The following is a 23,102-nucleotide window of genomic DNA, read 5'->3' on the forward strand; positions in this document are numbered from 1 at the left end:
ACAGTATATTTACACATAACACACTATGTATATATGTATGTATGTATACATATATAGTATATACACACAGTATATGATGATCTATCGTAGACTCCATGACCCCAGGATCTATACTGATCCTCGTAAGTGGGCAGCACTAACACATTGTCTCGTACAAAACAACTTCCACGTTGGCTATGGGTTGTTGTAAAGAACTTCTGTCCTTTAACTGGAGAGAAAAAAAGTCTTGTCTGCTTCGGCTTTGCACCCTCCAAATTTCATTGTTATGGAAAACCACTGGATTGAGAATAAGGCCCTGAACCTTTGAGGTCAGCATAATAGAATGTGACAGCTCCCTTCTTCACTTCCATTTGGAAGTAAACCCAAAATCTTGGGAAATAGAATCAAGGGAACATAGAAATATCTTATGAAATTAATTTAGAATGAATGTTTAAGATATGTGAGAAATATGTGATATGAGAATAGCAATTGCACTACTAAACTTGTACTGTAGATGAGACAAAGGGTTTTACTGAAATAACATGATTTCAATTATGACAGAGAGAGGCCACCATCATTTCACTCATGATATTGTTAACAATGTTGAAATTGTGACTGTGGGGGATTAAGTAAGCACATGGTGTGGCTGGCAACAAACTGAAATATTCATTAGATATATATAACTGTAGGTTTTCAAGCATGATGCATACGTAATTACTTCTAAGAGGCTATAAATATTCAGATTAACTGGATTAAATATTTCCAAGTTGTTTTAAATACATGCTAAATAGTAGGCTATGTCTATTTTGTGGTGTAGAAAGAGTTTCTATGTTTCTAAAACAATATATTTGAACAGAAGCATTTTGAATAGACTGTAGATCATACAGCTTTTGCAGAGGAAAGGAAAACATTCGCCAGCTCAACATCTTATCCGTACAATCCCCACCAGTCCATTAGAATTCACAGACTGTCTTTCACTAGGAAAGTCCCTTTACGCTTTTTTCAAATTAAAAATCTCACGGCTGATCCCCTCCATCGCTCTGGCTTTCAGATATTGACCTTGTGGTGCTACAAAATGGCTTCTTCCTCGCCCCATAATGAGCCAATACAATGAGGCTTCAGTTCACTGCTCACCTCTCTTTGGTGTCTCCGGGGGTCTTTGTTGACGTTTGTCAGCCCTGGAGGAATTTGGGGGGTTTGAATTCTGCTGTAGTCGAGCCATAGAGAGAAGACAGATACTTTGACTCCAAGACTTAAGCACGAAAGGGGGAGAAAAAGGAAGAAAAAAACGTAGTGAGAGATAAAAGGGATTTGACCTTACAGATAAGAGAAACTAAAATGAGTGACCTGAATAAAGATTAGCCACCATTTGAAATTCCCACTAAATGTGACCAATCTGACCATAATTGTACAGGGACAGGACGTACAGTAGCCTATGTCAACTTGAGTAGAGGGCTCAAATCTTAAATCAGTTATACAAAAGGACCCCAATGTAGAAAGCCATTGTAAATCCTATTAGTAGACCTGGTATCTGAACTGTACTGTCCTGTACTTTTCCTATGTGAACTTCTAAAAAAGTATTCAATCAATCAATCAATGTGGTGGGTATACCTCCTTTCATAGATGTTCCACTGTAGCAAAACCAGGCAACCCATAATAGGCTCCACAACAAATTATGCCATCAACAATTACAGCATTTAACAGATCTACATTTCTACGGTAGGTCGGATATAACAATAATTCATCTAATTCCACAACATCATCCAATAATGTACAGCTTTCAAAATACCAAGTAACAGCAGGAGGGCTAAGCTTTCTGTCTTGAAAATGCTTATGTTCAGATATAAAATGTCATATAGACATAGCCTACCCTACCCTTTATAATAAATCACTTTAAACACATGAATCAATTCAAGATCTTGAATCTTAAATGTTGTGGTGTGTTGTTTTGTAGCTAATTGCTGTAGCCTTGGGTCAAGACTTGAAGATGTATTTGATCGATTTTGACATAAGTAGGCTACTTCAGACTCGATAAAATATAGCTATGATATGATATGATAATATGCAAATATGACAATAGAGTAGGCGGGCTACGATGTAAGGCAGTGGTTCTCTAAAAGTGGGGTCCTTGAGGGAGTTCCAGCTAAATGATAGATGGTTGCCAAATGGACTTTTATGGGTCTGTAACTCAGAGAGTGCAAATGGAACCAAATCACTTTAACATTGATTTTAGAATATAATTTGGGGTCCCAAAGATAGAAAAGCGAAATGCCATTAAATGTAGGTCCCTAGCCTAATGCAAATGCTTGTCAAACTGGTGGTCCTTGACATTAAAATGGTTGAGAATCACTGCTAGAGCAGTAAAAACCTTCCCTTATGGGGGTCCCTGGCCTATATTTTCAATAACCACTGTTGTTGCTTATGAACAACAGATAACCCATGTTTTTCCCCAAAGAAGGCAAACAGCAAGTCCCCTCGACAGCCACCTGCGACAGCTCATCCAAATGGAACCCAGGTTCTTCCCCACTTACCCTCAGAAAAAAGGTTCTATGTTCCCCGCTCAGCTAAAAAAAATGACACTCCTGTGAACTGAGCGGTGGAGGCGTGTGTGTGTGTGTGTGTGTGTGTGTGTGTGTGTGTGTGTGTGTGTGTGTGTGTGTGTGTGTGTGTGTGTGTGTGTGTGTGAGTGTGCCTGGCCTGAAAAACAGCGCCCCTCCCTTAACATGTGTGGTCAGAAAAGGTACTGCAGGCTACATACAGACAGACACGGACGGACGCATACCCACACCAAGCCCCCAGAACCCTGGGGGCGCCCTGAAATCAAATGGACATGGTGGCCGTTTTGAGGTACTGCAGTTGGGGCCACTAACCACATGAACGCGCATAGGCTTCTTTGTATTGACGCGCGTTCATACCGGAAGAGCTCGTTCATGAATTTGAGCCCCAGTGCGTCCATGAACACAAACTATGACGAGAAATGCGTCACAGTGGCCCCACTACGTCACGGTTTTACTATGCGGAAGGAGGGGTGAAAACGCCTCATGCGCTGGGTGAGCAACTCAATGCCAGTGGACGGGCGGGGACATCTGGTGTCCTCTCTATTCTTCTTATAACTCTATGACCCACACACACGGCTACGTATAGGAGACAGTGTGACCACTGCTCAAAAAGGTTATATTACTCTATGTTCCCCGCTCATCCAAAAATGTAGGAAACATTTCTTTCTAATTATTAATCGCTGGGGGCTGTCGCCTATTCTGCTGAAAACAATAGCCCACATAGGCATTGCCTTATTGCAAGGAACAACATTTTTTTGCATTTGAGTTAAGGAAGATATAGCCTACTGTACCTTTTTTTGGGTGGGGAACATAGATCTTTTTGAGCGGTGGTCACACCGTCTCCATAGCGTGGCCGTGTGTGTATCCGTGTCTGTGTGTCTGTCTGTCTGTCTGTCTGTCTGTCTGTAGCCTCTGGTGTATGTAGCCTCAGTACCCTGGGTGACCAGAGAGGTGCTGTTGAGTCTAGCCTGCCCTGAGCATCAACTGCAATACACACACACACACACACACAGGCACCCACCCCCCCCCCCCACAGGCACCCCTCCCCCCCCACACCCCCCCACACCACCCCCCCCCACACACACAGGCACCCCTCCCTCCCCCCCCCCCCACAGGCACCCCTCCCCCCCCCCCACGACCACCGCTCAGTTCACACGGGTGTGATTTTTTTGGTTGAGCGGGGAAACAGAACCGTTTTTGGGGGGGATGGTGGGTGGGAACATAGAACCTGGGCCGGGACATAGAACCTTTGGGACCGTCCGTACCCATGTTCCCCATGCAGGTTCTATGTTCCCCACTTACCACCCAAATCTAACCCTGACCCTAGTAAAACTAATGCGGGTGAATGCTAACCTGGTGAAATGCAAACCTATGGAGGTCTGCCCCCGCTAACCTGGTGAAATGCTAACCTGCTGGAGGGAGTCGCTAACCCTCCGGTTGAAATGATGGTCGTTCGAAAGAGCACGATTTTACCATGAAGGTTAACCTGTGCTATAAGTAAAAGTATGCAGGCCTAATATTGTAACGATCCCACAAAAGACGTGGCCGTACCTTATACTTCACTCAGTGAGCTAGCTCTGTTAGCGTTGCCTGTTGCCTGCCTGGTCTGACGAGTTGGGGGCCGGGGTTCGACTCCCGCTTGGGTCGCACAATTCGCGGGGTGTGCAATGCGATCCATGCAATTGATGCGATAGACCGGCGGTAACTTGCTCCGCTAAGGGAGCTAGCTCTCTTATTAGCGTTGCCTGGTGGGGGATGGGGTTCGATCAAATCGCGATTTGATTGATTGAAGAATGTATTAGAAGTTTATATGGTAAAGTTACAGTTTCATGACAGTACAGTTCACTGGTCAAGGTAGGGTGACCAGACGTCCCGTTTTACCCGGGACAGTCCCGTTTTCAAGCTACGTCGGTCGGTGTCCCGACAAATATCTCTAGTAAAACACTAATATGTCCCGGTTTTCAACATTCACAACAAAATTGTCCCGGTTTTCGCCAGAATTAAAATAATAGTAGCCGTTTTCAGTGGTTGCATAGACATTTATCATGTTCTTGACTTTTCATGAAAACATGCTCACTAAACCAATCAGAAAAAAGGAACAAATTCATCACTCACTGCCTGTTTGCAACCCTGCGGTGCGTGTGTGCGCGTGCACGAACGTTAGAGAATGGGCACGCGCGTGCGCGGTAACGTGCGCATTGCTTTTAGGGTCCCAGTTTTTAGGCAACAGTGGTTTGCGTCCCCGGTTTGAGTGGCTGAAAATATGGTCACCCTATTAACCTGTGGGGAACATAGAACCTGGGGAACATAGGGAGGATTCCATCCAAACAGACCTGGGATCAGATTCAGTCGAACGAGTTTTCCAACCCACAATGCACCACCATCACAGCTCTGCCATGTTGCTGCTGCTGTCTCTGCTGGTCGTGTGGAATAATAACATGGTAGCACTGCAGTGGACAACTCGTTAGCCTCGCGTCTGTTGTTTCATTTTGAAAGCAAGAATACTGAACACGTCAATGTATTTCCACGTTTTATAGTCAGACTCACACTGTGTGAAGCGTCTTGCGTCATGGCGGCCAATGCCCAGGGTAGGTACACTTTGGCTATTACTGTCGTTATTGTTGCCAAAGCTCGCTAGCCTCGATAGCTAAGGCTACGTTAGTTCTGGTCGACGATGAGCCATTGCGCTCACCGCCGCGTTAGCCGAGGCTGCTCAGCCTCTCGTCTGTAGTAAAACATGTACATTTGCATTACTCACCAAAACAGACGGTTATTATAAGAAGTTGAAAGCCTACTTTCCTTAGCGGGAACACTCGGAGTCCACCACCTCACATCTAAAATACACATTTTGACCAGAAAAGAAAATATTTGGCCGGAAGTTCTAGCTACTCCACACCGCCCTCTACAGATCTTTTCAATAAAAAACGCCATTGAACAGTTTTTGCCTTCCGGTGAAATATTTTCCTTTCTGGCCAAAAAGTGTATTTTAGACGTGAGGTGGGGGAATCAGAGTGTTCCCACCAAGGAAAGTAGGCTTTCAACTCCCTAAAGCCGTCTTTGTTTTGGTGAGTAGCGAAACTGTATGTTTTGTTTTTTACTACAGACGAGAGGTGCGCATCCTTTCCTTCAGGCGCAAGGCTCTTCTGCGACATAGCATTAAGGACTCGGAGAACTCCTTCTCACGTAGCTTGTGGTGAACAATAACTGCAGGATACGATGGCTCTTGGCTTGGCTAGGCCACGCAGTGCTAACTAGCTAATGATATCAACAATTGTTAATTACGACAAAACAAAGGCCGTTGGATCTATCATTGTGCCACTATGCTGTGATCACATTAGTTAATTTTTAGTTAAAGTTGGCTGTAACGGATGCGTTTCTGTTCAACGAAGCAACGTTGGATGTTGTTGGGTTGTTTTGGCTGTGATGGTTGTGTTGGTTAGCAGCCAGCTGCGTAGCTTCATGGCTAATGCTCGTCGCGCTCGACACTTGACAGTTGGAGAATGTCGTCATTTTGTGTCGCGATCAAGGCTTGTGCGACGAATCATTAAACGACACAATATGTTTTCACTGTCGTTCATAATGTGCTGCGAGAGCCATGCAGCTAAACATAAACGTCCAAGATAGAAATGTGACGGATAGATCATTTCCTGGCTAATTTCTATCCTAAGTAACATCAGTGGTGGTGAAAGTAGGCCTACTCAAGTAAAAGTATCAATGCTGCAGTAGAAGTCCGGAATTCAAAATGTACTTGAGTAAAAGTATGAAAGTGTTGGCATCAAAATGTACTTAAAGTACCAAAAGTTAAAGTACATGTTTGAAAATAGCCAAGGTATACAATAGGGCTAAAGTGGTTTATGTATGTTTTATGATTTTATAATTTATATCTGAAAAGTAACTAGTAACTAAAGTTTTCAAATGAATGTGGTGGAGTAAAAGTACAATAGTTGGATCCAAGGTGTAGTGGAGTAGAAGTAAAAGTATTGGAAATTGGAAATACTCAAGTATGTTATTCGTCTTTCATTCAATGTTATATGAGATACTTAAATGGTTTCCTGTGGAAATAAGCTTAGTCTTTTCTAGGATCTCCTTTTAGTAGACCTTGTACCAGTGAACTGTATCGTCATGAAACTGTACCTTTTCCTATGCAAACTTCTAATGAAGTCTTCAATCAATCAAAAGTACCTCAAATACCTCAAAATTGTACTCAACTAACTAGCACATCTGCAGGGGTTGGGGCCAGGTTTGGGCTACCTTTGAGTTCACTAGTGTTGGAAATCAGATGGCATGTTGCAATTGATTGCACTTTCCCATTGATATGGCAGTTTTGATTGAACTATTAAGGTAGTAAATCAGTCATTACATTGATGGAGGAGCCATTATTATGGCTCTGCCTGTCTGTCCACAAATTGTACTCTTGGTAACATATAGGTACGGCTGGGTAACTCTGATCTGCCAATCAGTTATTTAAATGTTATTTATTGAGGGGGAGGTCATGTGATCAGTGGTGGATGGAAGCTGTACTCTTAGCCCACCTTAGTAACCCCCCAAAATAATAATATTTTGAACTTGGGACCCTCACCTACCTAGCATAATTGTGGGAGTTGAGCCGTTATATCATATTGTGAAAATAGACAATCTATCATGTAGATCAGCTATTTTCAAAGTCTTTGCCTCTTTATTAGTAATATTTGACAATTTGGCCAATGTTTGGCAGTTGTTTATAGTTTGATTACTTTTGCTGCACAGAATATTCATGGGTGTTAAAAGGGTCTTATAAGTGTCCAGATACCCTGTATTAGGGATGTGTCGTTCATGAGGTATTTGTTCATAAGAATCGAATCATTAGCAAGACACGTGAACGATTCGTTCAAATCCCTGAAATGTGTCGTTCACACTTTCGTTCACACCCCCGCTCCCTCCCACTTATAGACCCCGGCACACAGGACTGGAGGGTGGGCTGTACTTGCGACGTAATAAAAACGCTCCCTTTCACGGGACGATCGGTGAACGTAACGTGTATGAATCTTTTGAACGGATCATTACCGTGAACGTGAACAAAATGATTTGTTCACTGAAATGAACGGGATTGCCCAACACTACCCTGTATACACACCTGTACCATATGTTGGTATGTTTACTTTTGAACGAAGGTGACCTCATTGGAAGGCTCTGGCCGATAGAAACGTTATCACGTTCGTTTAAAAATATCATCACGTCACTTCCACAGAGGGATTTCCTACTGATGTATGTCTGCACAAAGTAATATACTCTCTTTACATCTACAATATACTCGCTTTACAACTACATCTTAGTACACTGCTCAAAGAAATGAAGGGAACAAAATGTTCCCTTAATTCTTTGAGCTTTCTTTGAGCAGTACTACAGTATACTATACTCAAATACATTCAAATACATTAAGGGAACATTTTGTTCCCTTCATTTCTTTGAGCAGTACAGTTTATAATGGCATATAATGATTTGATTATATATTCTGTTTTACAAGACAGTAGTTGTACACAACTTATGTACATTTTCAAATTTCAAGCTACACTGATCACACCTCTGTGGTGGAAGATCGCCATTCTAGCACAGATCTGTCACTGATCACATCTAGGGTTGGGATCCGGAACCGGTTTATCAAACTGTCAGAGCTGGTATGTGGACTTCAACTCAGCTACAATTACAATACTGGTGGCCCTCAAACTTTTAAATGTCAAGGACCATCGTAAGGGGGGGGGGGGGCATGGTTTAACTTTAATGTTGAAAATGTGTGGCAATCCCCATTGAGCCTTGAAAATCTGCTATTTTAACTATTGATGGCTTAATGATTATTAATTACAAATTACAGCCTTAAAAGTGAAGTACTGCACATTGGCAGGATGAATAGTGTGCTCACAAAGGTTAAGCCAAAAGTCAAAGCTGCACCAAAGATAGTTGGCCCCCATTTGTCTTTCACCACAGAATGTTGGTCTGGAGAAAGCGAATCATTAATGAGTTTCAACATGTAATTTTATAGACGATGACTGGAAAGAGGTAGTGTTCAATGTCAAGGCCTTTTCTGGCTTACATACTGAGGAGTACATCAGCGAGATGTTTCTTAACTTGTTGGACGATTGGGATATTATCCAAGAGCCAGTGGTGCTTGTGCTTAGGGATAGTGGTGCGAATACGATCAAAGGCATGATGATGAGACTGCCAGAGATACCGGACCTCAGCTGCAGACCCTGCAGCTTGTGATCAACAAGGGCATCAGTTCAGCAAGTTGAAGACATGACACTTGAACCACTCTGCTTGGAAAACTGCTTCTGACTCTGAGGACCATTCAATTAACAACCCCTTAGCATGGGATCCATAGAGTTATATAAAAATTAGAGGAAGGACGACGACCCCTGCTAAGTTGCTCAGCCAGCCCATGAAGCCACGGAAATACACTCTACTTCTTGCTCTACTTCGTGCCCTGGGTGTGTTTGCGGGGAACATGGGAGGTTTACATATTCAACAGCATAACAATGAGATATCTCAAAATTAATCGTTTCTCGTGCGATCAGAACACACACAAACACTCTCTTTGTCTTGCAAAGTACATCTTCATGATGTCACTGATCACATGACCCCACAATCAATCCTCCAGTTCTAGGCAACACAGAAGGGGGGAACCTTTTTCTTATTTCCACACAACAACTCTAAGGTATATTAATGACATGGTTAAATGTTGAAAATTAGTGGTATTATTCCCCTTTATTCTCTCCCAGTGATGGGATGTTACGGCAACTTTCTCTCCCAGTCAGCAATTCTATGTTGGGAACCGACTTTCTCTCAGTGATGGGATGTTAAGATGCATTTCAATGGCCTGTGTGAGATTTCTGGGGGACAGATATTGCTGTACATTTATTGTGGGAAGCAAAACATTTTAATGACGATAAAACATTTATTAAATATGCAGTCCTACTCCATGGCATTGCGGACCACCATCCAATACCCTGGAGGGATTATGTGGAGCTGAGATTATGAATTAACGTAATTGTCGTTGACGGATTGGAAAAATATTTGTGGGGTTCCTTGGTCTACTGACAGCATACACATAATACTATGCTGATCAGAGTTGCGAGATTAACCATGGACTCAGACAATTGCATACAAACTGGTGAAAACATTACTTCTCCTGGTGGCCTGGTGGGGTTAATGATGGTATATATGATATGATGGTATATTTGCTAAACATTGAACTAATCAGAGAATGTAAAAATTAAGTACAGTGGTCCTTTCTCTTGCAGATGAAGGCTTTGACGAATATGACAAGCCAGGAGCGGAACGGTCACGCAGGAGAAGAGGAACAGATGACGATTTAGACAGGTATTTATTGCACAGAGGGAGAAATAGTTTTTTGGGGGGGTTGAGTGTTATCTTCTGTGGAGTGATGTTCACAACAAACTGCTGTGGTGATTTCAAGAGTGGAGCATGTAGCCCATGACTAACTGCATTCACAAATAGACCTTACACAGTAAAAAGCTTCTATCGTACCAGAAAAATAAGCCATTTTTGACCGTGTTATGCGTTTTTTGGGGAAACCGTCGCACTTTCAATATGTTTGAAATAGTTTGATTTGCATGGGTTGGCCAGCCCAGTGGACTTCCGTCTCTCGATTTCTTACTAAGTTATTAAATGGCAAATTCAATATGCATATATATTATAGATATTCTTTTGCTCTAGGCCAAATCATTTAACTTCGATTCATCTGCCATCAATGTATGTGTTTTTAATTAACTTACAGTCTGACTCTTAATAACATGGAGATCCTTATTATCGCTACTGTGTTGGTAAGGAAGTTTAACAAGAATGAGGAACATCCACATGTCAGCCAACTTAACTTTATTGCACCCATTTAAACTGCATTATATTAAGTTTGTTCTAGTCCTTATTCCACTACAGTACACATGCACAACATTTGTTGAAAATAAAATGTAGTTTTGGATTTTAACTCCTTTTACTATATGACTTGTGAAATCCATGAAAATGTAGCCACCTAAAAAGAACAATGTGTTTTCACTATGGCCGAATGAGTGAATCACACAAATTGCCGTTTGCCAAAGCTGTTCTGCTGAAATGTTTATTAAAATACAACTATAGACAACATCAATCCCCTTGCTTGCCCTGCAGGTAGGTTATATGAATATATAGCTAAAGCCAGTCATCATTAATCATCAGTAATCATCCATTTCTGGTAGCCAAGGAAAATCACCCCTCTGTTTCTCTATACCATACGTTGCTTTGTTAAAAGACTGTTGTGGTGAAATAAGCCTTAAAAACGCATGGTCGGTCACCTCTGGGGCTTTAGGCTATATCCTGGGGGCAGGTTTTATAATGTAGTGTCGTGGCCGTCTGTCCCTCATCCATCCATCTCTTAGCTGTTTTTATTTGTTCACCTCCATAGCCCATTTGATTAATTTAATTTGAATGTCTTAAGTTATAAAATAATTGTATAAATGTAAATATAGTATAATGGTGTCATGTCATTACATTGGCCATATTGCGTATACTCCAACGCATGAATCAGGTTTTAGTGTTGTCATATACAATTAATAGGCTACATATTGATTCTGAATACTTAAAACTGTTTCAAACCTCATTTGCTGAAATATACCAGCTGTGTTCTCCTGTGACTCGTCTCTGTCTAGCTCTGATAGTGGCACGTGCACATTCACACATGCACGCTCACAGACTCGGAGGATGGAGCAGCTCAGCTCCGCCTCTCATTCACACAGAGAGAGAGAGAGAGAGATAGAGAGAGATAGATGTTGTCAATGAGTAAACGATCTACATGCTATTTGCACCAAGAGCTACTGCAGGTCAGAAATTAAGGCACGTTTTTGGGGAACTCGATGCGTTAACACACAACAGAGTTGTAGCAATGGTACAAATGATTATCAATAAAAGAACATTTGGTAGTTTGCCAAGTGTTTCCTTATTTTCAGCTTCGGCCAATAATTTTCATTTGGGTGCATCACTCAAGTCAAGGCCTCTTTAATCGCTCGTCGTCGAATCCTCCTTATGTGGAAAAACCGTCTACCGCCTTCAAACACTTCTTGGCTGCAGGACCTGATGTCATTTTTGAAACTAGAAAAAATTAAATTTGCAGTCCGGGGTTTGCAGGAAACTTTTATACACATTGGCAACCTCTTATCTCCTACTTCGACAGCCTTCATAATATCTCCTTGGAGTAACGATTAATATATATATATTTTTTACTGTCATCCCACTTGAACCAAAGGTGTGAACTACAAATTATTCTTTTATTTAGGAGCTCTTTACTTCCTTTACTCTCTCTAATTTCTCTTAACTCTTTTCTTTTCTCTTTTTTCTTATCTTTCCTCTTTCTCTTTCTCTTTCTCTCTTTAGCTTCGGGGGGTAGGGGTATAGAGTAGCTGGGGAAAAGGGAAAAAAAAAAGAAAAACCACAAAGAAGGCACCAACCTTACTTGAAGAACAATTCAAGATTTTTAAGAAATGAACATACTTATTCGCTCAGTGTGATTTATTGCACAAATGTCGAAGATACAATGTAATGTATGTATGGTATGTGAATTGATGGCTATGTGAGACATTTGTGGAATAATCGCGATTGAAATCATGTTCACCAGATTTGATGGGGTCCAAAAAAAAAAAAAAAAATTCAAAATTTTTTTTTTCAAAAAATTAAAAAAAAAAAAAAAAAAAAAAAAAAAAGCCGAACTTGTTCGGGATCGGCACTCTACGATACGCTAATAAAGCCGAACTAGTTCGGGATTGGCACTCAAAGAGTTAACATGTGTGGTCATAAAAGGTACTGTAGGCTACATACGGACGCACCCACCCACATACACGTACGTCTACACACACGGCCACGTATAGGAACGGCGTGACCACCGCTCAAAAAAAAAAGTCAAGGCCTATGTTCTGATATGTGCATGGAATGAAGAAGACTAATGGATGGATACCCTATGAAAAAGGAAATGTAGTCTATTCACAAACAAAGACTCATATCAAGTTTCTCCATGTGTCATCATTAAACATAACAGTAAATGTATTTTCCCCTCCTAATTCTTTAACTATGAACAAGCATGATTTATACTAGTTTTCTTTTTTGAGGGTATTTTCTGTTGTACCCCCTGCAGTACCTCCACGTACCCCTAGGGGTACACGTACCCCCATTCGAGAAACTGAACTAGGCTATATCCCACAATTCTGAAGGCACTGTTTTACCCTCCCAACTATAGACTAGAGTAAGACCTACAATGCTGGTTATTTTATCACCAGCCAGCAAGAGCCAAATATGTAGCTTTATTTAACCGGTACCTGACTGCTGCTTGACTTTAACGCTATAGCACTTTGCAAGTAATGTCTCACAGCAGCTATGGACTTTAGTACCAATTATATTAAGCTATAGGTTTACAATTTATTATGTGCCAATTCTATCATAAATAATAAAGTTTCACTTGACTGAAGCTAGTGTTTCATGAGTCCTTTAACTGAGGATCAGTGTGCATTAGAAAGGAACTAGTAGGCTTGGAATATTACAGATATAGTGTTGATACTTAACAAGTAACAGAAACATGGTTGTTTTCCACATTCTGTGTAGCAATGTAGCATGATGCTATACAGTTCAGCTTAATCAGCTACGAATTATCCATTTAAAAGCTCTTGTTTTCCACTTAAAATATAAAAGTTAAATGATGTTGAATTCTTGAGAAGATGAAAAATACCCAGCATCCCAGTCTACTGAAACTGAAGCCGTCCATCTGGTCCATGTCATCACTTAGGATAGTCACGAGTCACAACATACCTTTTATGATTATTGGGCCACACAGGCAATTCATATTTAATAATGTTTAGCAAGCAATTTTGTCATAGAACAAAACTTGATCTCCTTGGATCACTTGTATTAAGTACTACAAAAACTGTGGCACACTATCAGACCTTCAAACTACTTGAACTTAGCCGCTGGAAAATGGGACAGTGGAAATGTCTAAATGCATGTATTGATGAGTTCTGCATCACTCAGGATGTGGAGGCAAACTGAGATGATAGAGACAATTTAATATTTGTAGAATGTAGGACAATCATTTTATTACATGAGCTCATGGGAGAAGTACATTAAATAAACACACAGCCAAAAGAGAGCCTCCTTAAACACATGGATAGGAAGGAGCTTGTGTCATAGTCACAAGTTTTACTCGTAACATTAAATACCATGCCAGCATGAAGTGTTGTCTTGATTCCATTATGTTAAGTTGGAACCGATATAGTGGCTGCTGGCTCAAAAAAGACAATAGATTAATGCAGAAAATTGGCAAGCCCACCAAATGGCTTGTAATAAAAAGGATTTTATTTAATACTATGGCGTTTTAGCACCACAGACTCGTCTTCAGAAGTCTTTTTTAAGGGGAGCTATTTGGTGTGAGGATCTTTCTGCTCTAATCCACAAGAACATAACGAGTGAATGAATGATACCCTCGCATCACATGCATGTATGATAATTATGTTAATATTAATAAATGAATGTGTTTGTTGCCTATATGGCCTATATTTTCTATTAATTTGTTATCTTATCTGTTCTTCAAGCGATCAAGAAGAAGATTTGCTGCAGGAGGACTGGCTGTCAGTTAAAAAGGTAAGAAGATATCAAAACAATTCCTAATTTCCTCTATAAACAAAAGAGTAGGGCTGCCCCCTGAAAGTAAACAATTTGAATCATTAGGTCAGAGACCCGGACCCTCAGCAGATGGTGGTTATTCTTCTTTTTTCGTTGTCAGTTGTTTAATGTGGAAATAAAAAGAAATGTCACCGTCCCAAAACAATGTATTTTCAAGATCTAATGCAAATGATTATGATTATGATAAACAAAATGTAGGAAACAAAAAATAAAGGGACCCATAAAAATGGGTTCCCGACCCACCCAGTGTTTGGGAAACAGTGGAATACAGCAACCATTCAAAGCAGGGATAATATGTGTAAGTAAGGGACAGTGAAACATTTGTGAACAGTGGGAGTGGGTTGGCAGGTGGGTCCTCCACAGGGGGAATTATCGCTGTGAACCAGTAGGAAGTGCTGTGGACAAAAAAGAACTGGTCATGACCCGGCCAGATTGCCTACACCACATGGGAATACAGCATCCTCTCCTGGGTCACAGGAGATCCTATGACTCCCTTCCCTAATACACACACTCACTTTGCTTTATCTGTCTCAAATGACTCAATTAATCAGTTTTCTTTTTTAAATGGATTTTATTTATGCTAGTGCATTATTGACACACACCTGTAATGAAAATTCTATTTACAGTGTTCCTGTTGATTATTGTATCTTATTATTCATTCATTATAGCTCCTATTTGTGTATTACTTTTATAACTGTATGACTGGAGTGGATTCTGATATTTGCAACTATAGCTACATACAGTATTGTTATGATTATGTCTGAATGGAGCGTTCCTACCTGGAAACTTAAACAAGGAAGTTAAGGAGCCATCTGCATTAGTGTTTACTGGAAAAAGAGAACTGCTTGCTTAGTCAAAATACTGCACTGGGATCGGTGTCAGACTCCCTTGCCTTCTGAGGCAACCTGACACTGTCCATTTTACTTTGGCTATTCTCCTTTCAATCCATTACACTTTCATTTTCACATCTTTTCATAATATTATTGTCATCTGTAGTATCAAATACATCTACTTAAGACATTTAGTTGTAATTCTTTCACTGAGCACCCATTTTGTTTTCTTAAAGAATCCCTCCGAAGTCTCAGATGAAGAGCTCAACGATGACCTGCTACAAAGTGATGACGAAGATCAAAATATAAGGTAAGCAATGTTAAGCATGTTACATTTTTCATATCTTAGTTTATCTGTGCATTTCTGGCTGAAAGCATTTGAAAAATTAATCAAAGAGTGTCAGACTTGGGGCCGATTCATACTCCACATTTACAGCCGAATTTATTCGGATTGGCTCTGTCCAAACTACAATATGACGTCATTCAGACTGAGGTTTTTTTTTTGGGGGGGGGGGGGGGGGGGGGAACCACCAAACTATCAAACTTTAATTGAATTATTAAAACCCGATCCTCCGAACCACCAAACCATCGATGGTTCTGTACTTTAACCAGCTACTTAACGCTATTTAGTGCTATTTCATAGGCCTGTGACGATTCACTTACCTCCCGATTCGATTTCGATTCATAGGGTGACGATTCGATTATATCACGATTATTATTGCGATTTTTTTCCCAAAAAATTACAGCTTTTTTATATTGAAACATTTTAAAACAATTCTAAACAATATAAAACATTAAAAGTTGAATCATACAGTATACTTCAAATCAATGCAGCCAAATAAAGTCAGTCAATCTTTCTGACATTTATTTCAGCCAAAGTGCCAGTGGTACAACATTACAACAACATGTTCCTGGTCAAGATGCCAGAAAACACAGAACACAACAGTCACAAAAATAATCGCTGTGCTGCAGGCCTACAGCACTGTGCTAGCTTTAGCCATAACATGACATCCTCATGACCTAAAACTGTTCCTTTAGGACCTGACTTAAAAATAAAAAAATAAAAATAAAATCGGGAAAATCGATTAATTGAATCGCCGGCATTAACATCACGATAATATAGTAAATCTTTTTTTTTTGCACAGGCCTACTATTTTACCCATTAAAAACACTTGCAAGTTGTGTTTAAAGCTATACTGTGTAAGTTGCTCAACTTGTGGTCAGTAGCTCTATAGCAAACCGCGTCCACGTCTTTCGGCCGTTTTTTGGTACCTTCACACCCCCGCGTCTGCCTCCACGTCGCCGAGAGCTATCTTTAGAGGGGTCCCTGGTTCCTGTGCGTTCAGGCATTCCGGAGAAACGGACTACTTCACCCTGCCTGGTAGGCGAGATTACCTTTTGAGTATAGAGACACACGGGCGACTACAAATACCCCACTTCAAGATGCACTGTGATTGGCCGGCAGTGTATAACCCTCGCTGTGATTGGCCGGTAGTGTGATGACGCAATTTTTCCGTGAAAACCGGTCCCTGGTAGGGATCATAGAAAACATATAAAGAGAAGGCTTTAGAAGCTGAAAATAACGGAGTGGGGGTTCTAAAACTTTAGCGATTTAACAGTTAGGACAATTTTAAGATTTGTTTTATAAAAAAAGTTACATGGTATAACTTTAAGCTCTTACTTTTTCTCTTTAAAACGGGGTTGGGGCCTTGGGGTTCAATTCGAGGGGTGATGGGATCTGTTTAGGAAAATCCAATCGGAATCGGAAGTTTGTTTCCTTTTTCCTTTCTCTGTCAACGTATGGCGGAGAGTTGCATGGGACTGAGGCTGAACTGGTCTCGACATAACAAACCCAGAAATAGCATTATGGATCCTTTGGGGGGTTGCAATGAAATCCATCTTTGCCTCATGCTTCAACACTATTTCATCTTTGGGTGGGTGGATGGGTGTTCGCGGAGCACAAAGTCTGCCCTGCAAAAGTCTGCCCTGCTTGCTCGCATTTTAAAAATACTCAACGGTCACCATTAACCGTTAGTGTTTACCGGTAACCTATTTGGCTACCCCTACTACTGTGATATTCTGAATAGGCCTATCGCATTCTTTTTCGTGTTTAAAAAAAAGAAGGGAAAAAAAAAACCTGAACCCATTAATTTAGAACTTCGATTGCCAACATAATGAACGGAGGTACGAATCTCCGATTGTTCGCTCACAGCCCTACTGGAGATGATAAGAAATGTCATACAGCTGAGTCATAGAGATGGAGATTAATTTAGTAACATTAACTTGACCCTACCTCAACCTTCTTTTGAAGATGACATTATTATGCAACGTTATTGCATCATGTACTCTGCACTATTCAAATTGTAATCATCATACTATGTGCATATTACCATATTGAGCTCTCAACGGTCTTAAATATTCGTTGATCTTTGATTATATTTGAAGATAATTTCTATTCAGGGTTTCCTGCAGTAAAAACATTGTCTAAGAGGTGCTACTTGGGGATGGACATGCCTGTGCTCACAGGGGTTGCAAATATGGACAGAGGGTAGGGTTAGAGGGTACACTGGGGGTATACTATAGGGCAGGGTCTTCAACGTTATCAGGCCAAGGACCCCTTAGTTGAGAGAGAGATGAAGCAGGGACCCCTACAACCTGTTCATAGATTCTGTACAGTTTCATTGTTTGACAGCACAATCGTCAGTGTATTTTGAATTTTTGTTTTCAGATATTTAACCAGCTGTCATTACCTAATAAACTTGACCTTTTAATCTGTACTTAGTCTGCTCTTATTCCCCTCTACACCAAAGCTCTTTGCCGAAAATAGCCGATGTACAAGCTCACAACGCCTTGCAGTGCGAGGCATTGTGAGCTTGTAGATCTGCTATTTTTGGCTACAGTATCACTAAAAGATTTGGAGTACCCCCTGTAGTAACTCTGAGGACCGCCTAGGGGTCCCGGACCCCCTGTTGAAGACCCCTGCTATAGGGGTGTGATGGGTTGGTGTTACGTATATGATGGAAAACCCAACTACTGTATATTTTTCTGTTGTACATGGACACCTTGTCTGGTTGAAAAGGCTAAAATAAAGATACAAGGATTCAACAGTGTCACTATCATACCGAAGTGTTTCAGACTCAACATACTGCACAGGGTGTACCAAAGTGTGTCGGCACACACTGCTTTGTTTGAATTGACCTTAAAAACATGAACGGCAGCCACATTATGCTAATCGAATATATACTTTTGCAATCTATTGCGGATCTCCTCCCCCCAAAGTCGACAATTATTCTAGGCTCAATTTATTTGACAGCCTTATCACCTTATGTAATGCAAAAGAAATGAAGGAGAAGTGTCTCATTCAGCCCGAGACTATGTTGAAGAACTTGATGTTTGTTTTTTGTGCCTGCTTGAAAGTGAACAAAATAAATTCCAGGATGACACGCTCTTGTTTGAGTCTTATATACCAGTAAGACGCCCTAAGGGCAAAAAGCGACCTCCCCCTTTCAGGACGGAATTCATTTGCAAGTGTGGTTCGAGTTGCGTTGGTTGTTTAAGTTGGACAAAATGTGTAAAAAAAAACACATATTTTCCCAAATATGGATATGACTGACGTCTGACATCATAGATATCTTATGTTATATAGACCACATGAGACTCACACAATATGTCCATGTATGGGCATTCCAAGCTATGGGCTTAATATTGATGACATCAGGGATCTCCATATATGGGCAGGTCAGCTATAGACATTGAGGCATTTGTAAATGAATTCTGTCTTGGCCATAATGGAGTGTCCATATATGGCATTGCGAAATATGGGTCAACAATGTGATGTCACAACAGATTAGTTATAGACAGTAGCCATGTTTCCATAAACTTATTCGAATTTAGGGAAGCGAATTATCAGAAATACGCATATTAAAGACAAAGCGAATTTAGCATGTTTCCATTTTTTCCAGACCGAACCTGAGCACTGCACGTCTGACTGCTGTGACTCGGTCGCTGTCTAGTGGGAAGAAGGGGTTATCAATCATCATGGCCCCAAATAACTTTTAAATATCTTACAATTGGCGACGAGTCTCTTACGAAATTGGCAAGAGTTCCTCTCAATACATAAAGCTATATAACCTCTCCATCATCGGCAATAGTCAGTGGTGTGTGTTCCCCACACTCCTGCGCCCCCACCGTTGCGCTCAGTTCAAAACTGCGGTTGCGTCGCTGCACACACAGTGCTCATCCTGCAAGTTTCAGCGTCCTCTGGAAGGTGGCCGATCTGCAAGCTCACAACGCGGCGCAGAGACGCGGATGCGAGCTGCTGTGAGCTTGTAGATCGGCCACTTTTCGCACGCAACACTGTGTGATGAGGAAGGGTTAGCCACGGATGGCTTGACTCCGGGAGGTGAAAACGGGAGGAATTTACACACGGTCCTTGTCACTCCGTGTGTAACAAACAACCGGTTTGTTTTGTGGGCTATAAACGCTATACAATGGACGTTAAGCGGCAGGGGAAAGTGTTAAATTGGAGGACAATATGGACCCAGAACGTCATAATCTATTCGCATTTATTGTCTGACCCGTTTCCATTCACTTATGTGCATTTAGTTTATTCGATAGAAGCCTCAAAATCCTACTCCTCCAAGCGGATAATTCTTTTTGCGGATAATGAAAGTTTATTCGCATTTTGAAGTGTCCATAAAAACATTTTGCGAATAAGCCGTTAATGCGCAAAAAGTGGCTTTATGGAAACGCCACTAGTGAGGCGTTAAGCTGCCTTGGTCATTGAGTCAAGAATGTGATGTCACAACAGGTCAGCTATAGACATTGAGGTTAGGGTTACCTACCTACCTACTTTACTCACTGACGGACAGATCTGCCGGGTTTGATTGCGACAGTGGTCGCAGTTAAGTATGTGAACCGTCACAGCTTGACCGTATTTCTGTCTAACACTTGACACTGTGGTTCCCCTGACGCGACCGCGTATTTCCCGGTGAACCTAAGCGCAACGGTGGGGGCTTGGGAGTGTGGGGAACACGCACCACTGACTATTGCTGATGATGGAATGTAGGCTTAGAAGCCTTTTCAGAAGTTAATTTAATGTTTTCCATTTAATGATTTCCTTTATCCTCATCTAATCTTGCGATAATGCACTCAACTGTTTTTTCCATGTTTTAAGGCCGTGTAGGCTTTTCAGAAGTTAATTTAATGTTTTCCATTTAATGATTTCCTTTATCGTCATCTTGCACTAATGCACGCAACTGTTTTCGCCAGGTTTAAGGTCTTATTTTAGTTGTTTCTCATAAGCTCGCGACCCTCCTTGCCCATCGGCCCCCACCGTTGCGCTTAAGTTCACCGGGAAATACGCGGTCGCTCCCCTGAAATACGCGGTCGCTCCCCTGTCGCTCCCCTGACACATCAGGTGACATCACAGTGATGTCAGATCCTCAAATCTTTGAATATATATATTTCAAAGCAAATTTGTGTACCGACACATCACTGTGACATCACAGGTGACATCACAGTGATGTCGGATCCTCAAATCTTTGAATATATATATTTCAAAGCAAATTTGTGTACCGTAACTCAAATCTCTGCTTCTGGGGGTCCCTGGAACAACATATTTTGAGGTGGGTCTGTGGCAAAATACCAGTACATGTAATTTTGGGGGTCCTTGAAATGAAAAGGTTTGAGAACCACTGATTTAGAACAAGGATTTAGAAGACATTTAGGCCTACAGAATTGGGTCAAAATATTCACTTTCACGATTTTTCAAAAGAATCTACCAGCGTCACTCGGTGCCGCATTGAGCTTGTATATCTGCTATTTTTTAATAGTTAAAGCATAAAATAATGGTTAAAGTAATAATGGTTAAACCAAGTCTGTGTTTTTCTGGGTAATCTACTCATTTCAGTGGCCAGGATGTGAGCTTCAACGCCACAATGAACATGGCTGAGCAGCAGGACAACCTGGGAGACGGTGACTACACGGATGACATCGTCAACCTGGGCGCGGAGGATGGCTACGAGGATGCACAGGAGGGGGGCTACCTAGAAGAGGGGGCGGGGGAAGGGGAGTACACCGAGGACTACAGCCAGGCTGTCGACGAGGATCAAATGAACTACAGCGGAGGACTGGCCCAGGATGACGACGCCTATCAGGATGAAGTGCTAGACATCCAAATCACTGAGCCCATGGATGGTGAATTTCAAGTGAGTCTTCAAGCTCGCTCATTCGCACGCACGCACAAGCAACCAGGCACGCACAAACACACACACACACACACGCGCGCGCGTGACTCGCATACCTCCACCCTCTCCCCTTTTCAGTCCAACTCTATTGTATACTAGAGATAATGTCACTTTTCCTGTCTTGGCATAGGGATGGTAGAGGATTGAAATCCATTCAGGGGGACACGGTAGACGCATGGTGGTGTTGTGGCGGCAAAACCGGGATTAGATTCATTATCACTTACTGACAGTTAATTTCTCCATCTTGCTGACAAAGTTTTGCGTTGACAGCTTGTTTGGTGCGGGGTAATGCTCCGCTGTCGCCTCCCAATTCCGGGGCCATTGTGACCTTGGGCCTGGTATCTTTGTGGGAGTAAGAGGCTGCTTTTGTGTGGGGGAGATGCGCTGCCATTCGGCGGAGGTTAATGTGAGAGGCTTTTATCTGGGACTTCAGAATGGATCTGATAAAGTCTCACATAGGTGAAAAGATTATTGACCTTCCTAAGGACAACCCCATACAGTTTTCTAATGATTGATGCAGGTTTCCCTTTCATTAGTTTCCCATCCCTCTTAGCCTGCGCTAACAGGATCAGAGATAAGGCCGGTTCCATGTGCAAATGTCCGTTACGGTCCATTTGCTAAGGTGTGATGGTGTTTGGCACCTGACAAAGATGTATTAGTCTTTTTTTTACCATACAAAGATAAGATGTTGACCTTCTTACTTGGCAGTGCATTACACTATACACTCTGTGCTCAGCTTGGATTTTTGGGGGAAATTTGTCTGCAAGTGCAGATGCACATTTGTATTCTTGTGTGTATTACTATGTTTACAAGGTCACTAAACTGCCTGGGCTTAACATTTGTGTTTGCTGTGGTATTCATTCAGGGGTAATACGTGGAACAGTTTAAAGGATTAAGCATCTGCATCCCCTTGAGGCAGTCTGTCCATCCATCTCGTTTGCTGAGAAGGGTATTTTTTCCTGCATTAATGTGTTGTTGGCTGGCAGGTTAATGGAGCGCAACACCAAACACCATATCTGACCTACAGGCCGACCTCATTTAGCCATGAACTTGTGTTATCGAGTGGTGCAGCGCATTTCACTGATTACCATGTCAAACATCCCACTTGTGTATTAGTCAAGGGATGCAAGTAATGGGCAGTTAGTTGAAGAAGTAGTGGAAATGGTGATCTTGGTAACTGCACTATCCTAATTGTTCGAGAATCTGTTCAGAGAGGATGTTCTTTCTTTCACAGAGAACACAGTGTTCTAGCCAGCTTCCTAAATCGAGTATTGTTTTGCAGCGCAGAAGCACTGTTCTATCTGGTTGAATCCTTGAGAATATCTTCACTTTAGGGATAGCGGAGTCCAACTATCAGTATTCCTGCAAAAGAAAAGGGTGAAAAAGTTGTGTTTATTCGTCAATATGAGACAGCCATGATGTGTACTGGGTGCAACTTGTTGGTGGCCGTAGACAGAACATGCACAGAGAGATTTGTACGTTTTTTTATTTTGGAAGGAGATTGGCTATAACAGCGAGGTGAGTTATTTTATTTTTATTTTGACGTAACTGACTTGTCATCTCCCAGAAAGTGTGTATGTGTGTTGTGTGACATTGTCAGCTCAGTCATGAACATAAAGAGACGTGCCAATGAAAGTGATTTGTGAAAGAGCCGGTCGATGATAGTTTCACCATCATTGAACCGGAGAGGGGTGTTTTATTTTTTGTATTTTTTTTTTATCTTCCCATGTATTTCTGTATATCATGTCAAACATTTACATCTCATTGAATTTCAAATGCTGCCAGAAATGGTAATGAAG

The 23,102-nt window shown here is 41.5% G+C and overlaps 1 protein-coding gene across 3 annotated transcripts in view; it reads left to right on the plus strand.

The window, feature by feature from the left end:
- Positions 1-4,980: 4,980 nt before the first annotated feature.
- Positions 4,981-23,102, plus strand: part of rbm33a (RNA binding motif protein 33a) — a 39,345-nt gene continuing 21,223 nt past the window's right edge. For all 3 annotated transcript variants that reach the window (XM_080751540.1, XM_080751541.1, XM_080751542.1), the window contains exons 1-5: positions 4,981-5,125; positions 9,812-9,890; positions 14,135-14,183; positions 15,292-15,365; positions 20,967-21,264. In XM_080751540.1, coding sequence (XP_080607666.1) covers positions 5,107-5,125; positions 9,812-9,890; positions 14,135-14,183; positions 15,292-15,365; positions 20,967-21,264 — 519 coding nt within the window. In that variant the 5' untranslated portion in view covers positions 4,981-5,106. The remainder of the gene's footprint in view (positions 5,126-9,811; positions 9,891-14,134; positions 14,184-15,291; positions 15,366-20,966; positions 21,265-23,102) is intronic.

This window comes from Nannobrachium achirus (assembly GCF_963921795.1).
Source record: "Nannobrachium achirus genome assembly, chromosome: 21".
Lineage (NCBI taxonomy): Eukaryota > Metazoa > Chordata > Actinopteri > Myctophiformes > Myctophidae > Nannobrachium > Nannobrachium achirus.